This window comes from Haemorhous mexicanus, chromosome 2 (genome assembly GCF_027477595.1).
Source record: "Haemorhous mexicanus isolate bHaeMex1 chromosome 2, bHaeMex1.pri, whole genome shotgun sequence".
Lineage (NCBI taxonomy): Eukaryota > Metazoa > Chordata > Aves > Passeriformes > Fringillidae > Haemorhous > Haemorhous mexicanus.
The window spans coordinates 15,751,799-15,773,296 of NC_082342.1; the positions used below are offsets into that span (position 1 = coordinate 15,751,799).

The 21,498-nt window shown below is 59.2% G+C and overlaps 2 protein-coding genes across 9 annotated transcripts in view; both read right to left on the reverse strand.

The window, feature by feature from the left end:
- ARAP1 (ArfGAP with RhoGAP domain, ankyrin repeat and PH domain 1) overlaps positions 1-9,701 on the reverse strand; it is a 35,412-nt gene extending 25,711 nt beyond the window's left edge. Inside the window, exons 1-2 of one of the 7 annotated variants that reach the window (XM_059873546.1) lie at positions 9,558-9,701; positions 1,667-2,421 (exon numbers count right to left, since the gene is read on the reverse strand). In XM_059873546.1, coding sequence (XP_059729529.1) covers positions 1,667-2,343 — 677 coding nt within the window. In that variant the 5' untranslated portion in view covers positions 2,344-2,421; positions 9,558-9,701. Of the gene's footprint in view, positions 1-50; positions 193-1,666; positions 2,422-3,254; positions 3,377-5,511; positions 5,766-9,557 lie in introns of those variants that run through there. The other 6 variants (XM_059873565.1, XM_059873536.1, XM_059873583.1 and 3 more) reach the window with 6 other exon arrangements.
- Positions 9,702-11,478: 1,777 nt separating this feature from the next.
- STARD10 (StAR related lipid transfer domain containing 10) lies at positions 11,479-18,721 on the reverse strand. 2 transcript variants are annotated; one of them, XM_059873624.1, is made up of 7 exons: positions 18,411-18,721; positions 15,880-15,940; positions 14,350-14,492; positions 14,026-14,129; positions 13,728-13,845; positions 12,920-12,972; positions 11,479-12,846 (listed from the first exon to the last, which is right to left on the reverse strand). In XM_059873624.1, the coding sequence occupies exons 1-7, from the start codon at positions 18,625-18,627 to the stop codon at positions 12,619-12,621; spliced, it is 924 nt and encodes a 307-aa protein (XP_059729607.1). In that variant the 5' UTR covers positions 18,628-18,721; the 3' UTR covers positions 11,479-12,618. The 2 variants fall into 2 exon arrangements, with proteins under 2 accessions (XP_059729607.1, XP_059729617.1); XM_059873634.1 differs by lacking the exon at positions 15,880-15,940 and having other exon boundaries at positions 14,350-14,497; positions 18,445-18,718.
- Positions 18,722-21,498: the final 2,777 nt, after the last annotated feature.

The following is a 21,498-nucleotide window of genomic DNA, read 5'->3' on the forward strand; positions in this document are numbered from 1 at the left end:
GGCTGCTCCTGTGCGGCACGCCCGGCACCGTGCCAGCCGTGCTCCCCTACCTGGGCAGGTGACAGGAACCGCGGTAGGACCGATCGGCACCGCGGGGAGGGGTGGGGGAGGCCAGCTGGGAGCGGAGCTTCTCACCCCGCCACTTCCTGCACTGGCTGAAACAGCAAAGCTTCCTGAGCTGGCCGAAGCACAGGCATGGCTAACACCAAATCCTCAGTATGGCCAGAAAGAACCCACAGCACAGCCAGCACCAGAACGCTGGCACGGCTGGCATCCAACACCCACCACAGACAGCACTAAACCCATGGCACAGCTGGCACCAAACCAGCATGGCAAGTACCAAACCAATGGCACGTCCAGCACCAAACCAGCACAGCTTGCACCAAAGTGGCAGCCATCAGCCCCATCGTGCCCAGGCAGCTTTCTGGCCAGGGCAGGATGGAGACTGGCTCCAGGAGGATTTAGGTGACTATCTCGGTGCAGAAATACAGTTCCTGGGGTGCCAGGATGGACACTGTTAATCTGAAGTCCAAGGAGCCCCAGGGACAGGTGCTGTTCACCCCATGGCACACCAGCCCCTAAAATCAGCTGCCTGAGCCCCCTTCTCAGCCCAGCATCCCAGCCCACTCCCTGTAGGTAGGGGTCTGAGCATGGGCAGAGGGATCACCTCTACCCAGCTTACCACAAAAAGCCCATTGGGAGACAGGGATGGGAAACCCAGCCACCAGCCCTCCCGTTCTCATCCTGATCACACACATCCAGCACCATCAGCCCAGCTGGATGATCCCATCCAGCGCCATCAGTCAGTACAAACCTAGCCTCACTCCCAGGACCCCCTCAGGGGACCAGCTAGACAACCCAGCTCCAGGAGCATATCCCTTAGAGTCTGTGGGTCCTGGGGAGGTTGCAGGGAAGGATTCCTGGGGCAGGGGGCCACACAAGTTTGGTGACATTCCCCCACCTCACCCTGGGAGGGTGCTGGCACCCAGGAGCTTGTCTGCCCCTTCAATGCACTCCCAGTCCTCACCCCCACATCTGCTTGTGCTCTGCAGGATTTGGGAGTGCGATGGGTGGTTGGGACATCAAAGGAGGGGCTGCAAGTGCTGCTGTCCTGAAATTCCAGCCTGCTCCTATGTCATCTGGCCACAGCAGCTGGCAGCAGCTTTGCCCCATGCTCCCTGTGCGTGGCGGTTCACTGTCTTGCACCCACTGGGGTCAAGAGTTCCTCAGGCTCCAGCACTGCCTATACTGCAGGTGGGGGAAAGGCAGGCCTCTACATTGTTGCGGGGATTGCACCCCAGCCCATGCCAGGCTGGGGTGACCTGGGTGTCTGGGATAAGCAGGGTGGATACATCCAGCTAGAGCCAAAATAAATATTTCAGCACCCCCTGCCCCAGTGCTGGTAGCCCGGGGAAATGTGCTGTGGCCTGGGGCAGGGGTACCCTCAGGGGTTGTGCTGGGGTTGAGGAAGGGTTGGTATCCCCATGGGACATGCTGGGGCTGGGGGTGCCCAAGGAGATGTGCTAAGGTCTGGGGAGAGCATAGGTACCCCAAGTAACCCATATTGTGACCCCGAGGCTCCCACCCACATCACAGTAGCCCCCCACACAGACCCGGCCACCTTGGGGCATCCCCAAGGCCATGCCCCTGCCACCCCCCCCCTTACCTCCTGTGGGACACAGCCCTGGGGGGGAGCACGGGGGGGCGGTCAGGCAGTGGGGGGCCCTTCAGGCTCTGGCACTTGGTTTCCAGTTGGTGTCGCTTGGCCGGCAGTGGTGGCAATGGGGGTCTCGCCCTGCTGTCGGCAGGGGGCTTCTCCCCAAGGGCTGCTGGAGAGGGGTCCTCCAGGGCTGGGAGATGGCTGCTGGACACAGGGGGGGGCTCGGGGCTGTCCCCCAATAGCAATGGTGAGAATTTGAGGGGAGGGCGGCAGCCCACCCTCGGTGGGATGGGTGGGGGCAGCTGGGTGAAGCCTGCACCCCTCTCTGGCTCCAGCGGTGGGGTCCCAGCGGGCACTGGTGGGCTCCGGGGCTCCAGCTGCTCCGGCCCTGCAGCAGCGCTCAGGCGGAAGATGTGGCGTTTCATGGGGACAGGTTTACTGCCAGGGGGCTGGTGAGTCCTGACGGGCGGCGGGACCTCAGCGAAGGCTTTCTGCAAGCCCAGGAGAATGCGGCGGCGGTGGCCAGGCAGCAGCACCCCAAGGCGGGTGAGCCCCTCGTCCGTCAGAGCCCGGCAGTCCCACACTGACCACAGCCCACTTTGCTGGAAGCTCTCCACATACTGGTCGAGGTGGAAGGCAGACAGCCAGGCGGCCACTGGCAGAGATCCCTCCTCCTCCTCCATGGCAGGGGGCTGGCCACAGAAACCTGCACCACTCAGTGCATCTTCTGTTGCCTGCAAGGCTCAGGATGACATCATGGCCTGGGAATGGAGACAACAGGATCAGGATCAGTCCCAAAACACACACCAGGTGAAGCCTGGAGTCCCAAAACCAACATTCCCAGTGAAGCAACCTGGTTTTCCTACGGCCTCCAACTATGCTGTGTCCCCAGGATCACCCAGTCCTGAACGGGGGGGCTGCAGGGGTGTGGAAATGCTGGAGGGCCCCAGTTTAGGCATTGAAACATAGAGGCCATCCCTTTAGAGATGAAGGCACCATGGGGCCCCAGTTTGGTCCCAGGGAGTGACATTTGGGCTGCGGGACAGAGCAGTAGGGGATTATCCACATTGTGGATAATCAGGGAATATGCCTGAATATGCATGATTCAAGAGCAGGGGAGCTGTTGGCTGCACCTCAGGGCTGTCACCCTCCAGGATGCAGCTCCTGTGGTTTACAGCAGCAAGCCAGGATAGGGTGACATGGACAGCTGGATCCAGAAGGCTGTCCCCTGTCCCGGGCTGTCCAAATCACACCCAGTGGCAGGGTGCTGTCACTGGAGCCCCCAACCCAAACCGCACCAAACCCCTCCACACAGACCATATGCCCACAATGGCATTGCTCCCAGCTCCAGAGCCCTATCTGTCCTTGGCATTGCTCTAGCATGGCACCACACCCCGGAGTGCTGGCAGAGCACCTGTGCAGCACCCTTGGTGCATACACCTAGCAGAGTGCCCTTGTGGCATCCAGAGCTTGGAACACATTTGGTGTCCCAGCTCCTGCAGCAGAACACCCACCCCACACCATAGCTGTTGGCAGGGCAAATCGCTGTTATCCCAACAAGCAGCAGATGGGATACCCTGCCCTTCCCACCCACCAGCATCACAGCCTCGGCAGGCTCCAGGCAGGAGGCAGATCCCGTCACGCCGGCACACACAGCACTGCTCGTGACCCCGACACCATCTTATTTTGTGTTTGCTGGAGGTTTTTCTAGACCTGCTAAGAAGGAGCCAGAGGATTTCCTGGAGCCGTAAATAGGCCAGTCTGATCTGCTGTCAGAATCACATTTTCTGTGACTCAGGCAGGCCCCTCAGCAGCACTTGCGGTTTCGGTGCAAAGTGCATAGCTGAGCAGAGCTCGTTCTCAACCCGGCACAAACTGGACACTGCCGAGCCTGAGGCACCATGGGATCCCCACAGCCAGTGACCCCTACACCTGGAGACCCCAACATTTCAGTGGTTCTTCCGGGATGTGGCCACAGTGCCACTTCCCTGGCACTTCCTGGTACAGTTTGGCTTTTTTTCAGGCTCCAAGTTCCAAGTGTCCGAGGAAGGAGCAACGGGGACCCAGGGCTGGCTGACCCCTGTGGCTCCTTGCTGGCAGCACCAGAGAAATCAGCAGCACCCAGGACCTTCCCACTGGTCCCAGCAATCCCAACCAGCACCACAAAAATCCCTAAATCAAAATAAAATTCTCTCTTCCACCTCCAGACCTAGAAAACCCTTATCTATTACTGAAAATGGATAAGTGATGGTGCTGGGTGACATTGCTGTCGCCACATCCCAGTGACACCAGCACAGGCAGGCTCCACCCCAGCTGGGCACTGGCTGTGAAGGAGCAGCAGGAAACACAGTGACACCAGTATGGGGCTCCCACAAATGCCCCTCGTCCTGGCTAGAGCCAAGGAATCACCACCAGTGTCACCCACTGACACCAGTGCCAACATACCCGGCTATGCCAGGACATTGATGCAGTGGTGGGACAGACCTGTCAGGAAGGGACAGCTGCACCAGCACTCACCACTGGCACTGTCCCAGCACTATCTAGGGTGGCTGAGGGCCCTCCTTGCTGCTCACCGGGGACAGGGATGGGGACAAAATTCCAGCGAGGGAAGTGCGGGGTCCCCAGTGTGCCAGGCTGGCAGCTCCCTGTTGCTGTCAGGCCCTTTGCCCTTACCAAGTAAATAATTAATCAGGCCTTTGCTAGGTTCCCTCCTTCAATCATTAATCATTTAACCTCTGTGCTAAACAAGATGAGGATATTCCAGAAGCAAAACCATGACAGGGAGATGCTGTAACCCAGCTGGCTGCTGGGGTTTGGGGGGTAACCGTGGCTGTGGCCCCCGCCAAGCACAAATCCTCCCAGTGCTGACCCACTGCATTCCTCCCCGGGATTAGGCAACACCACAGGGGCTGTTTTGTAAGAGACTTAAAGGCTGGACAAATGGTGTGAGGAGGGAATGGCAAGGGCTGCCAGCACCCTGGCACTGTGGCTGGTGCTCTGGGGGGAGAAGTCGGGATGCCAAAAATACATGAGGACCAGACCCCTTAGCCCCATCCCAAACCCACAGAGCCCTCACTCTCCCTATGCTGGGGATGACGGATCTGGGGGTGCCTGGTGCTGGTTCCCTTTTTCTGGACCAAGGGGCTCAACAAGCCCCTCTCTCCCCAAACTTGGGTGTTGGCTACTTTTCTGGGGGCTTCTGCAGCTACCCCAGCCCACCTCAGATGCCCTTAACTGAAGAGAGCATTTGGGATGCACCTCTTCCCCAGCAGAGCTGAGCATCCTGGCCCAGGGAGTAGCCCCCCATGATGCAGGGGTGTGCCCACCCTTCTCCCACTGCATCCCACCACTCTCTCAGGGCCGTGGGCTTCCCAACCCTCAGGCAGGGCACTAATGAGGGCTGGGCTTGCTCAATTAAGGAGCTGTGTATGCCATGGAAGCTGTGGGCTCTGACTGGAAATGACAGGCAAGCATGCTCCCTTCACTGGCTCCAGCTTCCCCTGGGTAATCACTGTCACCCCTAACGACGTGCCAGGAATCCAGCAAAATGTCACTGACAGAGTGACCAGGGCCATCAGAATGTCACTGACAGAGCTGCACTCAGCACCCACGCACAGGTAATAAAGTGGTGGCCATCCCACAGCTCTTCCCTGCCTGTCCCTTCGATGGCACCCAGAATAGTGGCCATGAGCCAGGAAAATCCAGCACAGGAGCCGTGTTGGGTGTCTGGCACCCACATGATTGATCTAGTTCCCACTGCAATTCCTCCTCCAATGTAGGCAAACCCTGCCTGCACCCCAGGTTCCCCTTCCCCAGCTCTGTGGGCTCATTAATCAAGGAAAGCACATTACCAGCACACGGTTCCTCGTCTCAGCAGGAGGAGGTGGCCAGCCTGCCCGTGGTCCAGCTGGAGCAGGGGAGGTTTGCCAAGGGGTCTCTGCCTGCCCCGGTACTTCCTCAAACGCCACCTCAGCAGTGGGAACTTTCCGGAAAGCCGAGCAGAGCTCTGAGCTAGGATGTGGTGCAACAGCCACGCCAGGCTCCAGCAGAGCTGTGAGGCCTCAGTGTGGTGAGGCACTGACCACAGCTGCCATGAGGGACAAGAAGGCTGGATGTGAGGCGGTGTGAGCCCTGGGTGACAGAAGGATGGGGCAGGGCTTTCAGCAGGAGAGGAAGGAAGAGCCAGGCAGGGTGATCTCTGGGAAGTGAGAGCTCAGCACTACTGCAGCAGGAACCAGGTACCAAGGACAGGGCGTTGTGGGGCAGCAGGACAAGCTGAGCTCTGGTCACTGGGCAGAAAGGGACAAGCAGGCAGGTGGCTCCCAACACCCCAGGACCCCTGTGGATTCCCAGAGAGGGCAGTAAGCTGTAACCCACCACGGTTCCTGTGGGCAAGGGGACAAAGCCGAGTGGCAGAAGGACCTGTGGGAATGGGGCTGGCCACCAGTGGGAAGGGGGTTCTTCAGCCACCAAGCTCCAGCAGCACTGGGCAACCAGACTCACACCACAGCAATTTTTACCCTTTCCTGCCTAAGTTAAGGAGAGGTCCTCAGAGAAGGGGCCACAGCCAGCCAGAATGAGGCCAATGTCACCAGTGTCCCTGCTGGATCCAGGGGGGTGAATGTGATGTCCCCAACAGACCTCCCAGGGCCACCGCAGATTCCCCACCCAGCTGGGAATCGAAAGCACCACATCCTCACCCTGAAACTGCCCAAGCAGAATCCTCAGCAAGCAGTGATTACCCCTAAGCAAACAAAGGGTCCCAGGAGAGCACCCAGCACTCCACAGGCCCCTTCCCACCCAAACCCTTCCACACTCCAACTCAGTAGGTGCCCACCTGCTCAGCAGCGCCCAAGGTATTTCCTGGGAAGGTGAGGCTTTTTCATTTTCAAGATCTTCTCAGCCAAAGAAATTGCAAATGATATTCAAACCCCCCAGGCGCTGTTCAGGGATCAAGTTCAGGCTTGTGGAATCACAATCCAGAGGTGGAATTGCTTCTCTGGAGCCTCCTCCCTCTGCCATGAGTTGCCAATTCCAGGTGGTTCATGTGAAGAAGCCAGAGGGTGCCCAGCCCCCTGCTTGGGGGCCTGAGGGCTCACACACACACCAGGGCGTGCCCTGACAGGGGAGCTGCCCCAAGCCAGCTCTGTGTGCAGGTGGAGGGTGTGCATAGAGGTGAGAGGTGGGCAGTGATGAGGTGGGTGAGAAGTTCGGAACAAGGGGGCAGGAAAACTGAGGGTTCCTCATTTCCCCAAGGTCCCACCTGCATTCCCCTTCCCCATGAAAGCAAAACCTGGGAAGGTGAGACATGTCCCAGGCTGAGGGACCAACAAACAGATGAGTTTGCATCAGCAAACAGCATTCCCTTCCAAGGTGCTGCTGCCTGCCTCACAAATCTAGCCAGAAAAGGGGCAAATACAGCCACAAATGAGCAAATCCAGTCAAAAAAGTGGTAAATCCAACCAGAAATTAGGAAATCCAACCAGAAAGGGGGTAAATACATCTGGCAATGCTGTCACTACCCACTGAGTTCCACTGGAATGCTCTCAGCTCCTGACACACTTTATGGAAGCTGCCAGCAAACTAGGTCAGGAAGCCAAACCCCACGTGCACAGCCACCCCAGAGGAGTCCCAGGGTCTGGTGATGCTGGGGGTGGGGGGAGGGGGCTGTGCCAACAGCCTGGCTGCAGAGGATGGGTCCCCCTGGGAAGCATGGCACCTCCTTCCTCCGTGAAAAATCAGCCCCATCACCCAACATCCAGCACTAAAATCATGCAGGTCCCTGTTTCACTTTCCCATAAGTGGGAAGTGAAAGTGTCATGGGGAAGGGGTGACCCCTCCAGCTGTGGATGGGGTTCACCCTTTTCCATCCCTGATGCCCTCCAGCCTCCTCTTCATGCTTGTTGGGGTGCCGCTCTAGCCCCTGTCCCCAACAGGAGGGTGACACCATATCAGGGGCATCCCCTGGATCTCCCTAGCCACCACAGCACTGCAGATAAGCCAAGCCAGGGGATGCTGCAGCAGAGACAAAATTACAGGGACTGCCAACCACATGCACCCACCCCAAATTTGTACAAAACTTTCTACAAAGCCAGGGAGACCTCACCTGTAGATTTGGGGGACCCATCTGCAAAGCATCCCCAAGCATCAAACTCCCCACAGCCACAGAGTCCTGCCACAGGAGCTGCATCACTCCCTGCCTCCCAGGAGACACCCCCAAAATCTCAAGAGCTCACCTTGTTCTGAGGCTAAGTTCTGGCAGCACACTCATCCTCAGTATTGCTCTAAATATCCCTACCCCTGATGCCCTGGCTGTGGCCCATAATAATACATCCCCAGTAGCTGCTGGAGCACCCCCAGAAAGCCACCATAAGCTCTTGGAGGAGCTTTCCTTGCTACCTTTCTCCCAGCACTCCAGAATAGCCACCCACCCCTAGCACTCAGCTCTGTGCCTCCAAAAACTGGCTTTTGGGGCTGAACCCACAAATTAGAATTGCTGTCCCTGCAATGGTGCTAGACCTAGGAACCCCTCGTGCAGGTGCAGCCCATGGGCACCCAAACACCAACCCGAAGGCCCCAGCAGCGTGAAGGTGTCCAGTGGAACCAGCTTGCCATTACTAGAGGACAAAGCAACCACCATCCCAGTTCCAGCTGCACAGCACTGGCAAAGCTCCAGGCCCCGCCAGAAGACTGGGAAGCAGTGAGGAAGAGGAGGAGGAAAGAAGGGAAGCCCACTACCAGCATCACCTAGCATCTGGGTGCTGTTGGTGGTGGTTAGTGTGGCACAGGCATTGCTGGCAGGGGACAGCAGCTGACGCTGTTTTTTGGCTATGAACAGGGACACGCCAGACCCCCAGCAAAAAACAAATCTGCCAGCTGGGCCTTCGGGGTCCCCTTTTCCCAGCTTCACTCCTGGCATGGACAGCACAACCACCCCATGTCCCCCAACATGTCACTCACCCCAACCAGGCAATAGGACCCCTGCAGTGGCACAGGAATGGGGGCTATCAGCAATGCCAGGGCTCCCTGGAGACTGGGACTGAGCTGGGTTATACTGGGGTTGAGCTGGGGTCTGCTCAGGGGAGCTGGGATATACTGGAAGTGAACTGGGAAAGCTGGGGCTAAACTGGGGTTAAGCTGAGATATGCCGGTATTGAGCTGGAAAGTGTTGGCATGAATTGGAATATACTGGGGAGGAGCTGGGGAATACTGGGATTAAACTGGGATGAACTGGATTTGAGCTGGGATGTGCTGAGGTGAACTGGGGTATACTGAGATTTAGTGGGGGTGCGCTGGGAATGAGTTGGGGTCTGCTTGGGGCAGCTGGGGGGCACCTGGGGAGTATCAGGGTTCAACTGGAGTGTGCTGGGGTTGAGCTGGGATTGAACTCGGGTCTGCTGGGGGTGAGCTGGATCTGCCGGGAATGAGCTGGGGTCTCCTGGGGGGCACCTGGAGCATACTGGAATTGAACTAGGGTTGAGCTGGGATGTGCTGGGATTGCAGTGGTGGGATCTGGGGGTGAACTGGAGCATATTCCAGTCGAGCTAAGGTGCGCTGAGAGCGAGCTGGGGCGTATTGGAATTTGGCTGAGGAGTACCGGGGCTGAGCTGGGGTAATCTGCGGCATGAGTACGCCGATCGGGGGGGTTGTGGGGGGGGCACACCACTGTTGCAGCTGAGACTGGGAACAATCCATACTCCCCCCACCGCCCCAGCAGCTCCCAGTACCCCCAGTGCCCTCCCCCCAGCACTGTGTGCCCAGGGACCCACAGAAACACGTGGAAAGAAACACGACCTCCCCCAGGAGAGAAAGCGCGCTGAGAAGGCAGAGTGTCCCCCCTCCCCTGCCCCCATCCAAGCTCGGGGTGCCTCTGCAGCTCCCCTGGAGCACCCGGTACCTCTGTCCGGTGGCAGCGGCGGCTCCCAGAGGATGCCGGGGCGCTTCCCGGGGCGGGGGCACTCAGGGCCCCCCTTGCCAGGCCCGGGCTTGTTCCCGCACGGAGCTTTGGCTGCCTCATGGAAACAGGATTCAAGGGGAAAGCTGCCAGGACTTTCCCCAAAAAAATAATAAATGGGTTGCGTGTGGGGTTCTTGCCTCCCCGCACAATTCCCAAGGTCTTAGTGGGGGGTAAGAAGGAGAGAGGGAGGGCTTGGGGACACAGAGGGGATGTGGGGTGTCCATGGCCAGCCCTCACGGCTGCCCAGCCTGGGACAATGGTCCTTTCATCGCGGCGCTCAGGGACCGGGACACGCTGGCTGCCTGCTCCGGGGTGGGAAGCCCCCCCTGCTCGGCCCCTCGCCCACGCGAGGCCAGGGGCAGGAGGGGCCAGGCTCAGCCCCACAGCCAGGCTATGGTGCTGCTCAGTGGGGCTTGACCAGGGGGGCAGCGTGAAATACCCCAAAAAGCTCCTTTACTCGGCATTCCCCCTGCTCCCAGAATTCCCACTCCCCCCGTCCACCACATCCCCCCGCTCCTTGCCCTACTCCCCGGAGCCATCACATCCCCCACCTTATCCCCTCCTGCTCCCCAGAACCAATGACACGCCCCTGCTCTCCTATCCCGCACCTTCGGATCCATCTGGAGGGATGCCCTCCCAGAGCCTTTGGCAGAGGATAAGGGTGCCATGGCCTCACCCCGTTCGGGGGTGTCACACAACAAAGTGCTGAGACCCCAGGGGTCAGCAGCAATGCCTGATCCCTGAAGGGCTGAAGCCTTGTAGTCCTTCCCAGCAGCATTTCAGGGATGACCCATGTCAGTACCTGAGGGTGTCCCCAGCACAGCCCTTAGATCACTGCCCCCCTCCACATATCCTACCTGTGCCCCGGCTCTTCTCAACCTCCCTGGCACCTCCCTGGTGCCAGAGCATATGCCACTTCCTTCTGGAGCCATCTTCTCTCTCTGGTACTGCAGCTCTGGGTCTCCAGCTGTACCTCCCAGAGCTGACAGAGCTAAACCCTCCCCACAAGAGGCTTTACCCCATCACCTGCCCTGCTCCGTGTACCCCTGGCTCCAGAGCTGCTGCAGCGTGTCTTGTACCCAGTTCAGCTCCATTTTCAACCTGCCAGGCGGGTGGTGGCCAGGTTCCTTTTTAATTGGGTTCTATTTTTAATTGGGAGCAGTGCAGGAGGGTGGGAGGGGGTGGAGGGTGTGCTGGGTGGAAATTAACAAGAGAAATGGGAAGCAAGTCCCTAGTGCCCACCCCAGCCTCACAGGTGACAGATACAGGCACAGAGAATGGCACGTGCTGGACAATGCCACCCACCAAGATCCTTCTGGGGCACAGATAAGGGCTGGGGCCTGCTGAGGTGTTGGGGTGCCACAGCACTAGGAGGCCAGAAGTGGGATGCACAAGGAGCTTTGCCCCTGGGTGCACCCCAGGAGGAGACAAAAGTCCAGGGGCTCCACAAAGCGCCCACAATCCTGGGAGTGCCAGCTCTGTTCCCCGGTATTCTCCTCCTGGAGAAGCCAGGATGTATTCCCCCAGAGTGCCCCCAAAGTTCAGCCCCCTACGTCTCCTCTCCCAGAGGAGGTGTTGGGGGAAATGTACTGGCTTGGCTGGGGCAGTGGGAAAACCAACTACAAGGGGTGTGTAGCCTCATGCCTAATCAGTGTACAGTGCAAATTCATTTTAGAGGTTTCTCTGTGACCCTCTGGTGACATCACCATCACCCAGAGCCCCCCTGGAGGTGAGGGTCCCACAACCTCTGAGGGTCCCACCGGCAACCACCATGAGCAGGGACCCCCTGCCTGAGTGCACTATGGGGACAGGGATGGCTACCAAAGGACCAAGGTGGGACAGAGGCTGAGTCCCTCCCATGCCAGATTCAATTATTTTATTCCTAAATAATCAGCTCTGGTACAAGGTACAAAATCTCCCATGTCTCTGTGCACCCCCAGAAAAGGAGGGGGCAGGGGCATGGCCAAAGACCAGCTCCCAAACCCCCAGTCAAGGCCTCAAATTCCAGCGGAGGAAGGGTACAGGCACCCAGCTTGGAAAGGATCCCCATCCTAGAAAGGCAGGGGACAGGACAGGAGCCTTCAGAGACCCACAGAACACCGGGAGGTGCCAGGAGCCCCCCCCAAGTCCTCTCAACATGCCTGAAGATGCTGGGAGGCCCCAGAGACACTGGGCACACCAGTGGAGGTGCGAGCTTACCCCAAAGCCTCCCCCAAACAAACCTGAAAACGTTGAGACTCCGTAAGACCCCTCCCAACATGAATGGAGATCCCAGGAGCCCCCAAAACACCCACCACAGCACATCTGGAGGTGCCATGAGCCCCTCAACTCCTCCCACGTGCCTGAAGGTAAGACCCCAACATCCCCTCCAACATGCTGGAGGTGCCAGGAGCCTAGAAGCTTCCCCTCTACATGCTTGAAGATGCCAAAAAACCCCAAAGGCCCTCCTTCCCAGCATGCCAGGAGGTGCCCGAAGCCCCCCAAACCCCTCTGCATGCCCAGAGGTGCAGGCAGGTGCCCAAGCACCCCCTGGTGGTCTGCTGGGGGTGGGGATCCCATGGGATGAAGGCAGTTCTGTTGGACCGTAACAGAGATGGGGAACAAGAATGGGGGGCAAAGGGGGAGTGCAGTGGAAGGGTCTCCAGGGCTGAGAAGCAGGCACAGAGCCCCCCTTTTCCTCTGCCCCCCCAAAAGCTGAAGGTCACTTTGGGTTTCCCACCTATAGGGACAACACTAGTGTCCCACAAGGGCTAAGCGACCAGACAACCCCTAACTTCTCACCCTGGGGGACCCACTATGTCCCTGCTGTCCCCAAATAGGGGTACAACAATGGGGGGGGGGGTGTCCCCCTGAACCCAAAGTGGGGGTGCATGTGTACAGGTGTGTGAGATAGAGACACAAACCATGTTTGAAGTGGGGGAATAGGGAGAGGAGCCCCCAGTGGGGGGGTCATGTCAGGCTGTCCTAGCCAGGGGAACAAGAAGAGGAGCTCCCAGGGGAATCAGGTCAGGCTGTCCTCGTCGCTGCCCTCGCCACGGTCCTCCTTACTCTCGGCCAGGGAGCTCTCGTCAATGTTTTCCAGGGAATCCGCATGCTGGAGGGAGAGCTCGGAGAGGGCCAGGGCTGGGAGCCGGCTCTGCTCCGGGAACAGCCAGGGCTTGAAGTGAGGGTCATGCTTCTGCTTCCACTCAGGGTACTTGAGGCATGCCTTGTACATCTTCTTCATCGCCTGGGAAGAAGAGTGAGATGGGCACAGAGACCCCTTACCCCACACCAGCCCCACCCCCGTGCCACAAACTCACCTTGGGGGCCAGGAACTGGGAGGATTTGTTCACCACCCACTTTGGTAAAGAACCTGGAGAGAAAGGAAGGGTGGCTGGGAGTGGGATCCTAGGTGCATAAAAACCAGGACCTAAACATCTCAGGTGCCTAAAAACCAGGATCCCCACACATATGACCCCCACAGCACTCTCAGTGGGCACATGTGGCTAGAGAGAGGGAATAGGGTTCACTCCATATTGCTCCCTGCTTTTGCAGAGGACAAAAACAGTGATTTCAGCATTTTGAGTCCCTCTTCAACCCCCAAAAATGAAAGATTTCAAGAGAACAGGCCCAAGATGTTTCGTCCTGACATTGCCCCATGCTCCATCCCAAGATGCTCCTGCTGATGAGCCCTTCCAAGCTCACCTTGAGCATATCCACAGGTCCTCCTGAACCCACCCCGAGTCCCACTGAGCTCAACCTGAGACTTCCTGAAGCCCTACTGATGCTGCCCTGAAGTCCCAGAGCCCCAAATGAACCCCCACTGAGCCGCCTCCAGCCCAACCTGAGCTCCCACTGAGCCCCCATTAAGTCCAAGTGAGTGCCCATTCAGCCTTCCCCCAGCCCACCGTGAGCCCCCCAAGCTACGCTTGAGCCCCCACTGAGTCCAAAGCTCCCATTTAGCCCCAGTAGAGGCCACCCTGAACTCCCAATGAGCCCACACTGAGAACCCATGAGAACCCCACTAAGCCCCCCCAAGTTCCACCAGGACCCCACTGGGCCCCCCAAGCACACACTGACACGAGGGTGGTGAGTCCCAGGGCACAGAGCTGGGGGTCCCTCTCTCACCTTTGGGGTCCACCTGGGCCAGGTAGGTGATGGTGCAGCTCTTGGCTCCTGTCCCCTCGATCAGGTAACCTGTCTGAATGGAGACAGCCCGCACCATGTCCTTGCGGGGGGGATACTTCTGTGGTGGGCAACAAGGAAGGAACACAAGTCACTGGCAGGGCAGGTGGGGTACAGCAGGCACCAGTCACAAGCAGGGCTGTCACAACCCCCTCAACTCTCCAACTCACCTCCCCAAGCTCTGAGTGAGCCCCAGCCCCAGCCCAGCACCACAGGACCCCTGGTGCCCCACTAAACTCACAGGATGCTTGACAGAGTAGTTCATGATGATGTAGTCAGAGCCCATGGGCAGCCAGGAGCGGAGTGTGACCACGTCCCGGTTCTTCAGGGGCTTGGGACACCTCCCTAGGGACAGCACCAGGTGGGATGCTCCAGAGTGAGACACCCACCTTCAAGAATGAGGTCCCCTTCTGCCCTCCAAATCCCCCCAAACTGGTATACAGGCTCCACCCTTCAACAAAAGACACCATGGATCCCCCAGATGCCAAGCCCACGGTGGAGTGGTAGCAGCCCTGGGATTGAGCCCTCCCCCAGGAGTGCCCAGATCCCCCAGCCCCCTCCTCACAGGCGTAGTAGCCCACATCGGAGTTGGCCGTCAGTCTCCCGATGTCAAAGGTCTCAATGACGTTGGTGTCCCACTTCTTGCGGTACTCGATGTCATGGAGCACGTCGTAGAGCGTCTCCGCTGGCACGTCCCTGCACTCCATCCTGCACTGCAAGGCAGGGGGCATGAGAGACCTACCAGGGGCCCCCAGGGAGGAGAGTGCCCATGGGGACCCCTGGGCAGCAGTCAGCTGTGGGGACCCCCAATAGGATGGCAGCAGGGACCTTGTGGTGGGAGGATGGCCATTGGGACCCCCAGGTGGGAAGGCGGCTGTGGGGAACGGGTAAGAGGACAGCAGTGGGGACCCTCAGGCAGGAGGGAGGCAGTGGGGATCCCAAAGTGTGAGAGTGGCTGTGGGGACCCCTGGGAAAGAAATAGGCCACAGGGACCCCCAAGTGGGAAGGCAGCTGTGGGAAGCCCCAGCAAGTGGGCAGGGGGGGGCAGTGTCTCCTCTCAGATGTTAAAAAAAAAAAATCAATGCAACCTCCTCCAAGAAGACCTGGATCCCAACCAGCAGCTCAGTCTGCCACCCAGAGCCACCCCAGAGCACAGGCACACAGGGCCTCAAGGCAGTGTGGAGCTGAATTCTGGGTACTAGGGGACCCTGCCTCTCACCTGCCCCCCATCACTGTGGATTGCTCCCCCCAAAATGGCAGCTCTGCAGAGGGGAGCCAAGAGGAGTCAGTATGCAGGGCTGTGCCTTGGGGCAGCATGGATCACAGAGAAGGGGCTGGGACGGTGCAGAGTGGGGAGCTGCTCGGTAGCTAAGGCAGCCAGATCCAGGGAAGGCGAGGAGACAAGAAGAATGGAGAAGGTGAGGGCGGCTACCCCTGCAGCAGGGATGCATCTGCCGAGATCAAGGGTGCTGGAGCCAAGCGTGGGGCAGGGAGACCAGCCAGCAGCCTGTCCCTGGGAATGCCACTGGCTCCTGTTTATCCCCAGGGATGGCATCATCTCCTTCAGCCCCCAGCCCCTGCAGTTCAGGATTTAGGGCTGGCCCTGTCGCCCCAGCACACGGTACTAGAGACCCCCCAGCCCTGGGAAGGGGCACAGAAGCACCCATCAATGGGGCACAGCCTCACATGGCCCCTTGGTGGGACACAGCCACAGAACCTGCTCCCCCACAGCACTCATCCTCAATCCCATCCTTGTCCCACAGAGCCCAGCCTCTCCCCTACCGTGCTCATCCTCAACCCCACAGATCCATCCCTGCCTCATGGAGTCTGCCCTCAACCCCACCATGCTTATCCTCAACCTCAGAGACCCATCTCTGTTGCCCATCTCCAGCTCCTCCATTCACCCAAAAACTTGTCTGGGAACACCCACCGCTGCAGGGCAGTTTTGGGGAGAGCCTGCCTGGATGAGTTCCTTGAAGAATCCCCGCTCCCACCTGCACCCAGGCCAGCCCAGCACCACGCTCAGGTGCATTATTCCCAGAGCAGCAAGGCTGGTCTGGCCAGTAGTGCAGGACGTGCCCTGCAGGTGACTCACATCCTGGGGGAGTGCCAGGGGGGTCGCAGCAGGAGAGGAGATGGTGCCACCTGGGAAGTGCCTGGAAACACACACCCCAACCTTGAGTCAATATTGACTAATGGGGTGAGGAGGAGGAGGAGAAAGAGATGAAGTCCCCAGGGCTGGGGTTATGCTATGCCTGAGGGAACACAGAATGGGTGCCAGACTATGGGACAGGAGCAAATCCAAAGGGGAGACCCACCACCCCTGCCTGCAGCCACCAAGGGAGTCCCCACGCTCATCCTCACTGGCAGCTTTACCAACACCCCAGATCCCTCAACTGCATCCTACAGAATGGCTCCTGGCCATCCTTTGGGAACAGCCCATTTAGAGGGGAAACCATCATCCCTGGGAGATCTCAGATGCCCAGGTACCAACTCACTGCCCCACCGGGTAGGATGGGGTGTCCTGGCTGGGTTCCCCCAATCCATAGCCAGTCCTAAGGCCACCAAATGTCCCACTGAGAAATCAGCCATGGCACCAGCTTGTTCCCAGACTTCAGAAAACAGGTTAGACGGGAGCTGCATCCCTAATGGAGGGGGGCGGGGAGGAGGGGGCGGCAGCCTCAAAGCAGGGCGAGACCTTCAGGTTCCACTTAATTAGGAAAGGAATCCAGGAGGAATCCAGGATGAAATCAGGAGGAAACCAGCTCTTGGGAAGCTGCAGAGTCCCCAGCAACCACACAGAGACCCCCAGCATGAGGGGCAAACCCATGAGCTGCACCTTGCCGTGCCATGTCAGCAATGCCAGATGTGTCCATCCCTTCAAAATCCAGCATTTCATCCTGGGTGGGATGGTGGGCCTGGGTGCTGCTGGGAGCCACGGGGTGGGGACAACGACTGTAACCCCACAGGGTCTCTGATACCCAGTGGCACACACATGGAATCAACACATGAACACCCAGCAGGACCTTTCCAAGCAGGATTTGTCCAGGAGGGTGTGGAAAGAGGCAGGACCTGGCTCAGGGACCCCCGCAGGCAAAAGACAGCTCTAGGTGCGGTGGCGGGAGCAGCTGTTCCAGGACATCCTGGAGTGGGCTGGGTCCCTGCCATGCCAACGTGGCACACTGTGATTGTGGGACAGTCAGGGGACGCGCCCAAATGCCACCTCAATCCGAGGGATGTTTTGGGATGCAACCCCCAAGTGCAAGCAGCAGGGCTGGGGGACATGAGGAGTTTGGTGGGGGGCGGGGGGGGGTCAGGATGTACTGCCACACAGTGCCATGCCCGTGCCATCATGCGTGGATGCCACACTGATGGATGCTCTGCATCCCTCCCACCATGGGTCCCCACCTCTGCGGAGATGGAGCAGGGTGCAGGTGGCACCAGTGACCCCCTACACCCCAGAGACCACCATCCCCCCTCCCAGGGTTCACTGCTGCCACCAGGGCACAACAGGGCTTCCTGGCTCCCAGCAGCCCAAACTCCTCCAACATGCTACAGTAGAAGCAACGCAGTGGTTCCATGGCAGGAGCTGGGCACAGCCACTGCCAGTGCCCCAGGGACAGGTTTCCCCAGCAGGGCCAGTGCCAGCTGCTCAGCTGCTGCAGAGCAGTGTGTGAGCAGGCCGCGTCGTCATTGCTGCCACCACCGGGGCTCGACACCACAGCAAGGATGATGCCATCCACTATACCAGGACAGCTTAATGGAGGTGCCACCAGGGACAGGGACACCTGCCAGAGACTCCAGTGTAACCCCATCTGTACACTGCTCCTGTCTCAAGTTGTCTCTTGGAATCCTGGTGTCCCTACTTTACCAGAGGGAAGAGCCAGGATAAGCGTGCACCTGCCTGTGCCAGCACACCGGCACCAAGAGGGAAGGGACCCACGGGGAAATGCAGTGGGGACATAGGGAGCTCTGGGCGAGGGGGACAACCCCAGTGACAGCAGGACAGTGGCTGCAGGCTCCAAGGAGTCCCCAAGCCTAGCCCTGGTGTGCAGCAAGCACGGGAGGTACGTTCCCAATGGGTGAGGTGGGGAGAAAGCAGCACCCAGGCCCCACGGCCCCACACGCCCTCAGAGTTCCTGTCTGTCCCTGGCGGAGCCCCCAGTGTCCCTGCACAGCCCTCAGTGGTGCCTGCTTGTCCCTGGCTCGGCCCTGGAGTCGTGTTTGTCCTGGCGTCCTCAGACTGCCCATTTGTCCTGGAGTGCCAGTTAACCCCACCTGTCCTGGCGTCCCTGCTGGCCATCGGGGCCCAGCTCGTCCAAGGCCCCACTCGCCCCAAGGCGCTGCATCACCTGAGGGACCCCACTATTCCCTAGGATTCCCACTCACCACTGGGTGGTGGTTAAACCCCCGAGCTCCCACTCACTGTGGGGTCCTCCCTCCGCCCCAAGCCCAAGGTGCAGCATCGTCCCATGGTCCCTCCTGCCCCCAGTTCCCCCGCGGGATCCCCGCGCCCCCCCCCCCCCCCGCCGCTGGGTACCCCAGTCCCGGGGGGATGCCAGGGTGGGGGGGAGGGGGGGTCTCACCGTGGACTGGGGGTGCCCAGGGTGGATGGGGATGTCTCACCGTGTACCAGGGTGTGCAGGGCGGGAGATCTCACCTTGATCTTGTGGAGGGCACGTTCGGGCTCCAGCAGCTGCACCCAGACCCCCACCCCGCCCTTGCTGTAGGTGAGGCTCCAGCCGCGCTCCGACTCGCACTGCGCCCGGAACGCCCCGAAGTCCCGGTCGTCGGGGATCTGCACGCTGTCGCGACTCGACATGCCGCCGTCGTGACCCGACATGGCCCCGGAGCGCGCCCAGCCCGCCGGTGCCGGTGCCGCGGGAGGCGCCAGCCCCTAGGGCGGCATTGCGGGGCGCGGGGCGCGATGGGACCGGGAGGGGCGGGCCGGGGGCGGGGCCGGGGCGGGGAGCACCGGGGGGCGGGATCGGGGGAGACCTGAGGGAAAATGGGGGGCGCCGGGAGCACCGGGAGGGAGAGGTGGGGGGGATCTCGGTGGGGGGCGGGGTTAACGGGAGAAGCAGCGGGGAGGAGCCGGGAGAAAACGGGAACGTCGGAGCTGAAACCGGGAAGACCCAGAGGGAAGCGGGAGCTCTGGGAGGAAGGGCAGGCTGTGGGAGAGGGTATCAGTCCGGCTTGGGAGGATACCGGGAGCAGCTGGAGGACATGGGTGCAGAGAGTTGTGGCACTTGCAGGGATACCTGCACTGTGTGCCCGGGAATGTTTAGGTTGGATATTGGGAAAGTTTCTTCACTGAAAGGATTGTCCAGCCCTGGCACTGGTGGAGTCCCCATCTCCGGAGGGGTTTAAAAAACCAGATGTGACACGTGAGGACATGGGTTAGTAGCGGCCTTGGCAGAACAGGGGGAGTGGTTGGTCAGTGGTCTCAGCGAGCTTTTCCAACCCAAACGATTCCATGATTGCAGTTGGGGTAGGAGGGGACACAAGTGCAGGACAGAGACCCACAGCCTCTCTCCAGGCTGCGGGTCACCCTGATGTGACACTGTCAGCTGTGAGCCTGTGCCCTGTACCCGTGCAGCACATCAGCATTATCCATCCTTTGTGCCAGTGCTGGGCCTTGCCGTGGCATCCCCACGGTACCGTGGCCAGGAGCAGGTGGGCATGCTGCCATTGGTAGTGCTGACTAGGATCTGTTATTTTTGGAAAAGCTCAGGCTCTGGCTCCCATCCAGCTCTGAAAATGCTGCCGACTCAGGATTTCTTTCTTTCCATTTGGGAGCACCGAGGAACCCTCTTCCAGCTCTCGTGAATAACTGTGTATAAATGATGACAGAGCAGTGTGGCATGTACCTAGACTGGCAAAGCAAAGCCTGTCTCAGCAGCAGGAATGTGGGACTAAGCTCCTTATCCAGGATGAGGCCCTTCCCAGGGATGCAGTAGCCGGAGGGATAGGAGAGCACAGGGATGTGAGGAGAGAGGGACCTGGCATCACAGGGGTCAGCATGCCACACCACTGCTCCCAGCATCCTCACCTGGGAAAAGGAGCCAAGGGAATCTGGCAGCCTATCCCACTGGAAGTGGACATCCACAGTGGGTGGCTGGGGACAGGGTGCTGTGGCTGGTGCAGGGGGACCCTCTCCCCTCATCCTTCTCTCCTTGCCCTTTCTGCCAGCTCTGCTGTGAAAGCCTGGGCTGTTCCCACCCTGTGTCCAGGGAAGTAGAAAGGTGAAAGCCATCACACCACAGCCCTTCCCAGCCCTCAGCAGCCCTGGCACTGGAAGCAGGAGCACCCACATTCCCAGCAAGTCCAGCCATGTGGCACCACATGCCATTCCTAATCTGGAGCACAGATGTCATGGGAGTCATGGGGTAGGGAGGGCAGGATGAGGGAATGGGGTGCCTGGGCTGGAGGAGCCAGGGGAGCTGGGGAAACTGTGCTGGGGAACTGGGCTGTTGCAGCAGGCAGAAGTGGGGGAGCTGGGCTGGAGAAGCTGTTGAGCTGAGCTGGAGAGCATGGTGGGAGGAGCTGGGGAGCTGGAGAGACTGCGCTGGGTACTTGGGGTAACTGGGCTATTAGAGCTGGAAGAACTGGACTGAGCAACTGAGCAAGGGCAGCAAACAGTCAGTCTGGGGAACGGGCAGCAGTGGGCTGATCAAGCTGGAAGAACTAGGCTGGGGAACTACAAGTACTGGGCTAATGGACTGGGGAAACTGGGCTGGGAAACTGGGAGCACTGAGCTGATGGAGCTGGGCGAGCTGGGCTGGGGAAGTGGGAGCACTGAGCTGATGGAGCTAGGGGAAGTGGACTGGGGAACTGGGAGCACTGGGCTTTCTGTAACAACTCCCAGTCCTGCTGGCGCCAGTCTGCCTGCAGAAATGCCCATTTCTGACACCTTCCCCCACACTCCTGGTTCTTTCCCAGCTCCCTGGGTCCCAATCCTTATTCCCGCTCCATCATCCCACATCTAGAGAAGGGAAGAGCAGCACCCAGCTCTGGGAGATGGGATAAGCAATGGGTTGGGAGGGACCTAAAAGTTTATCTCATTCCACCTCTCTGCCATGAGATGAGAAGGGACTCTTTCCACCAGACCACGCTGCTCCCAGCCTTGTCCATGAACATTTCCAAGGGATAGGGCAGCCACAGCTTCTCTGGGCAACCTGTGCCAGGGCCTCATCAAACCTCACAGGCAAGAATTTCTTCCCAATATTCCATCTAAGCCTGCCCTCAGAATTAGAAGAAGCCAGTCAGTGGGAAACCATTCCCCTTTATCTTGTCTCTCCAAACCCATGTCCAAAGTCTCTCTCTAGCTCTCTTGGAGCCCCTTTATGCACTAAAGCCTTAAGGATAACCCTTCCCTAAAGAGCTTCCCAGGTTACAGCCAGCAGTGTGCAGAGCTAAATGCAGGAATCAGTAATTCAGGCAATAAAACAAAGTCTTCTAAAAAAAAAAATTAAAATAAATCCCTAAAATGCATCTTCTTACCAGCTCTGTTTAACCCAGGAGTTTGTCGGACCCTGTGGAAGCACTGGAATGATGGTGGGATGACAAACTGGGCAAACAGCTGCTGCGATAATGGGAAATGGAGGGGATTGGGGTGAAACAGGAGGAAATGGGTAGAATGGGAATTGCTGGTGGCAAATCCTGGGGCGGGAAGGGGCCAAGGGCAACCTTGGAGGACAGCGTGCACACACAC

Coding starts and splice junctions, on each gene's coding strand:
- STARD10 (XM_059873624.1), bottom strand. CDS start 18,627: ATGTCGGGTCACGACGGCGGCATGTCGAGTCGCGACAGCGTGCAGATC. Junction 14,130..14,349: donor CGATGTGGGCTACTACGCCT/GTGAGGAGGGGG, acceptor TGCTGTCCCTAG/GGAGGTGTCCCAAGCCCCTG. Junction 13,846..14,025: donor ACTACTCTGTCAAGCATCCT/GTGAGTTTAGTG, acceptor TGCCCACCACAG/AAGTATCCCCCCCGCAAGGA.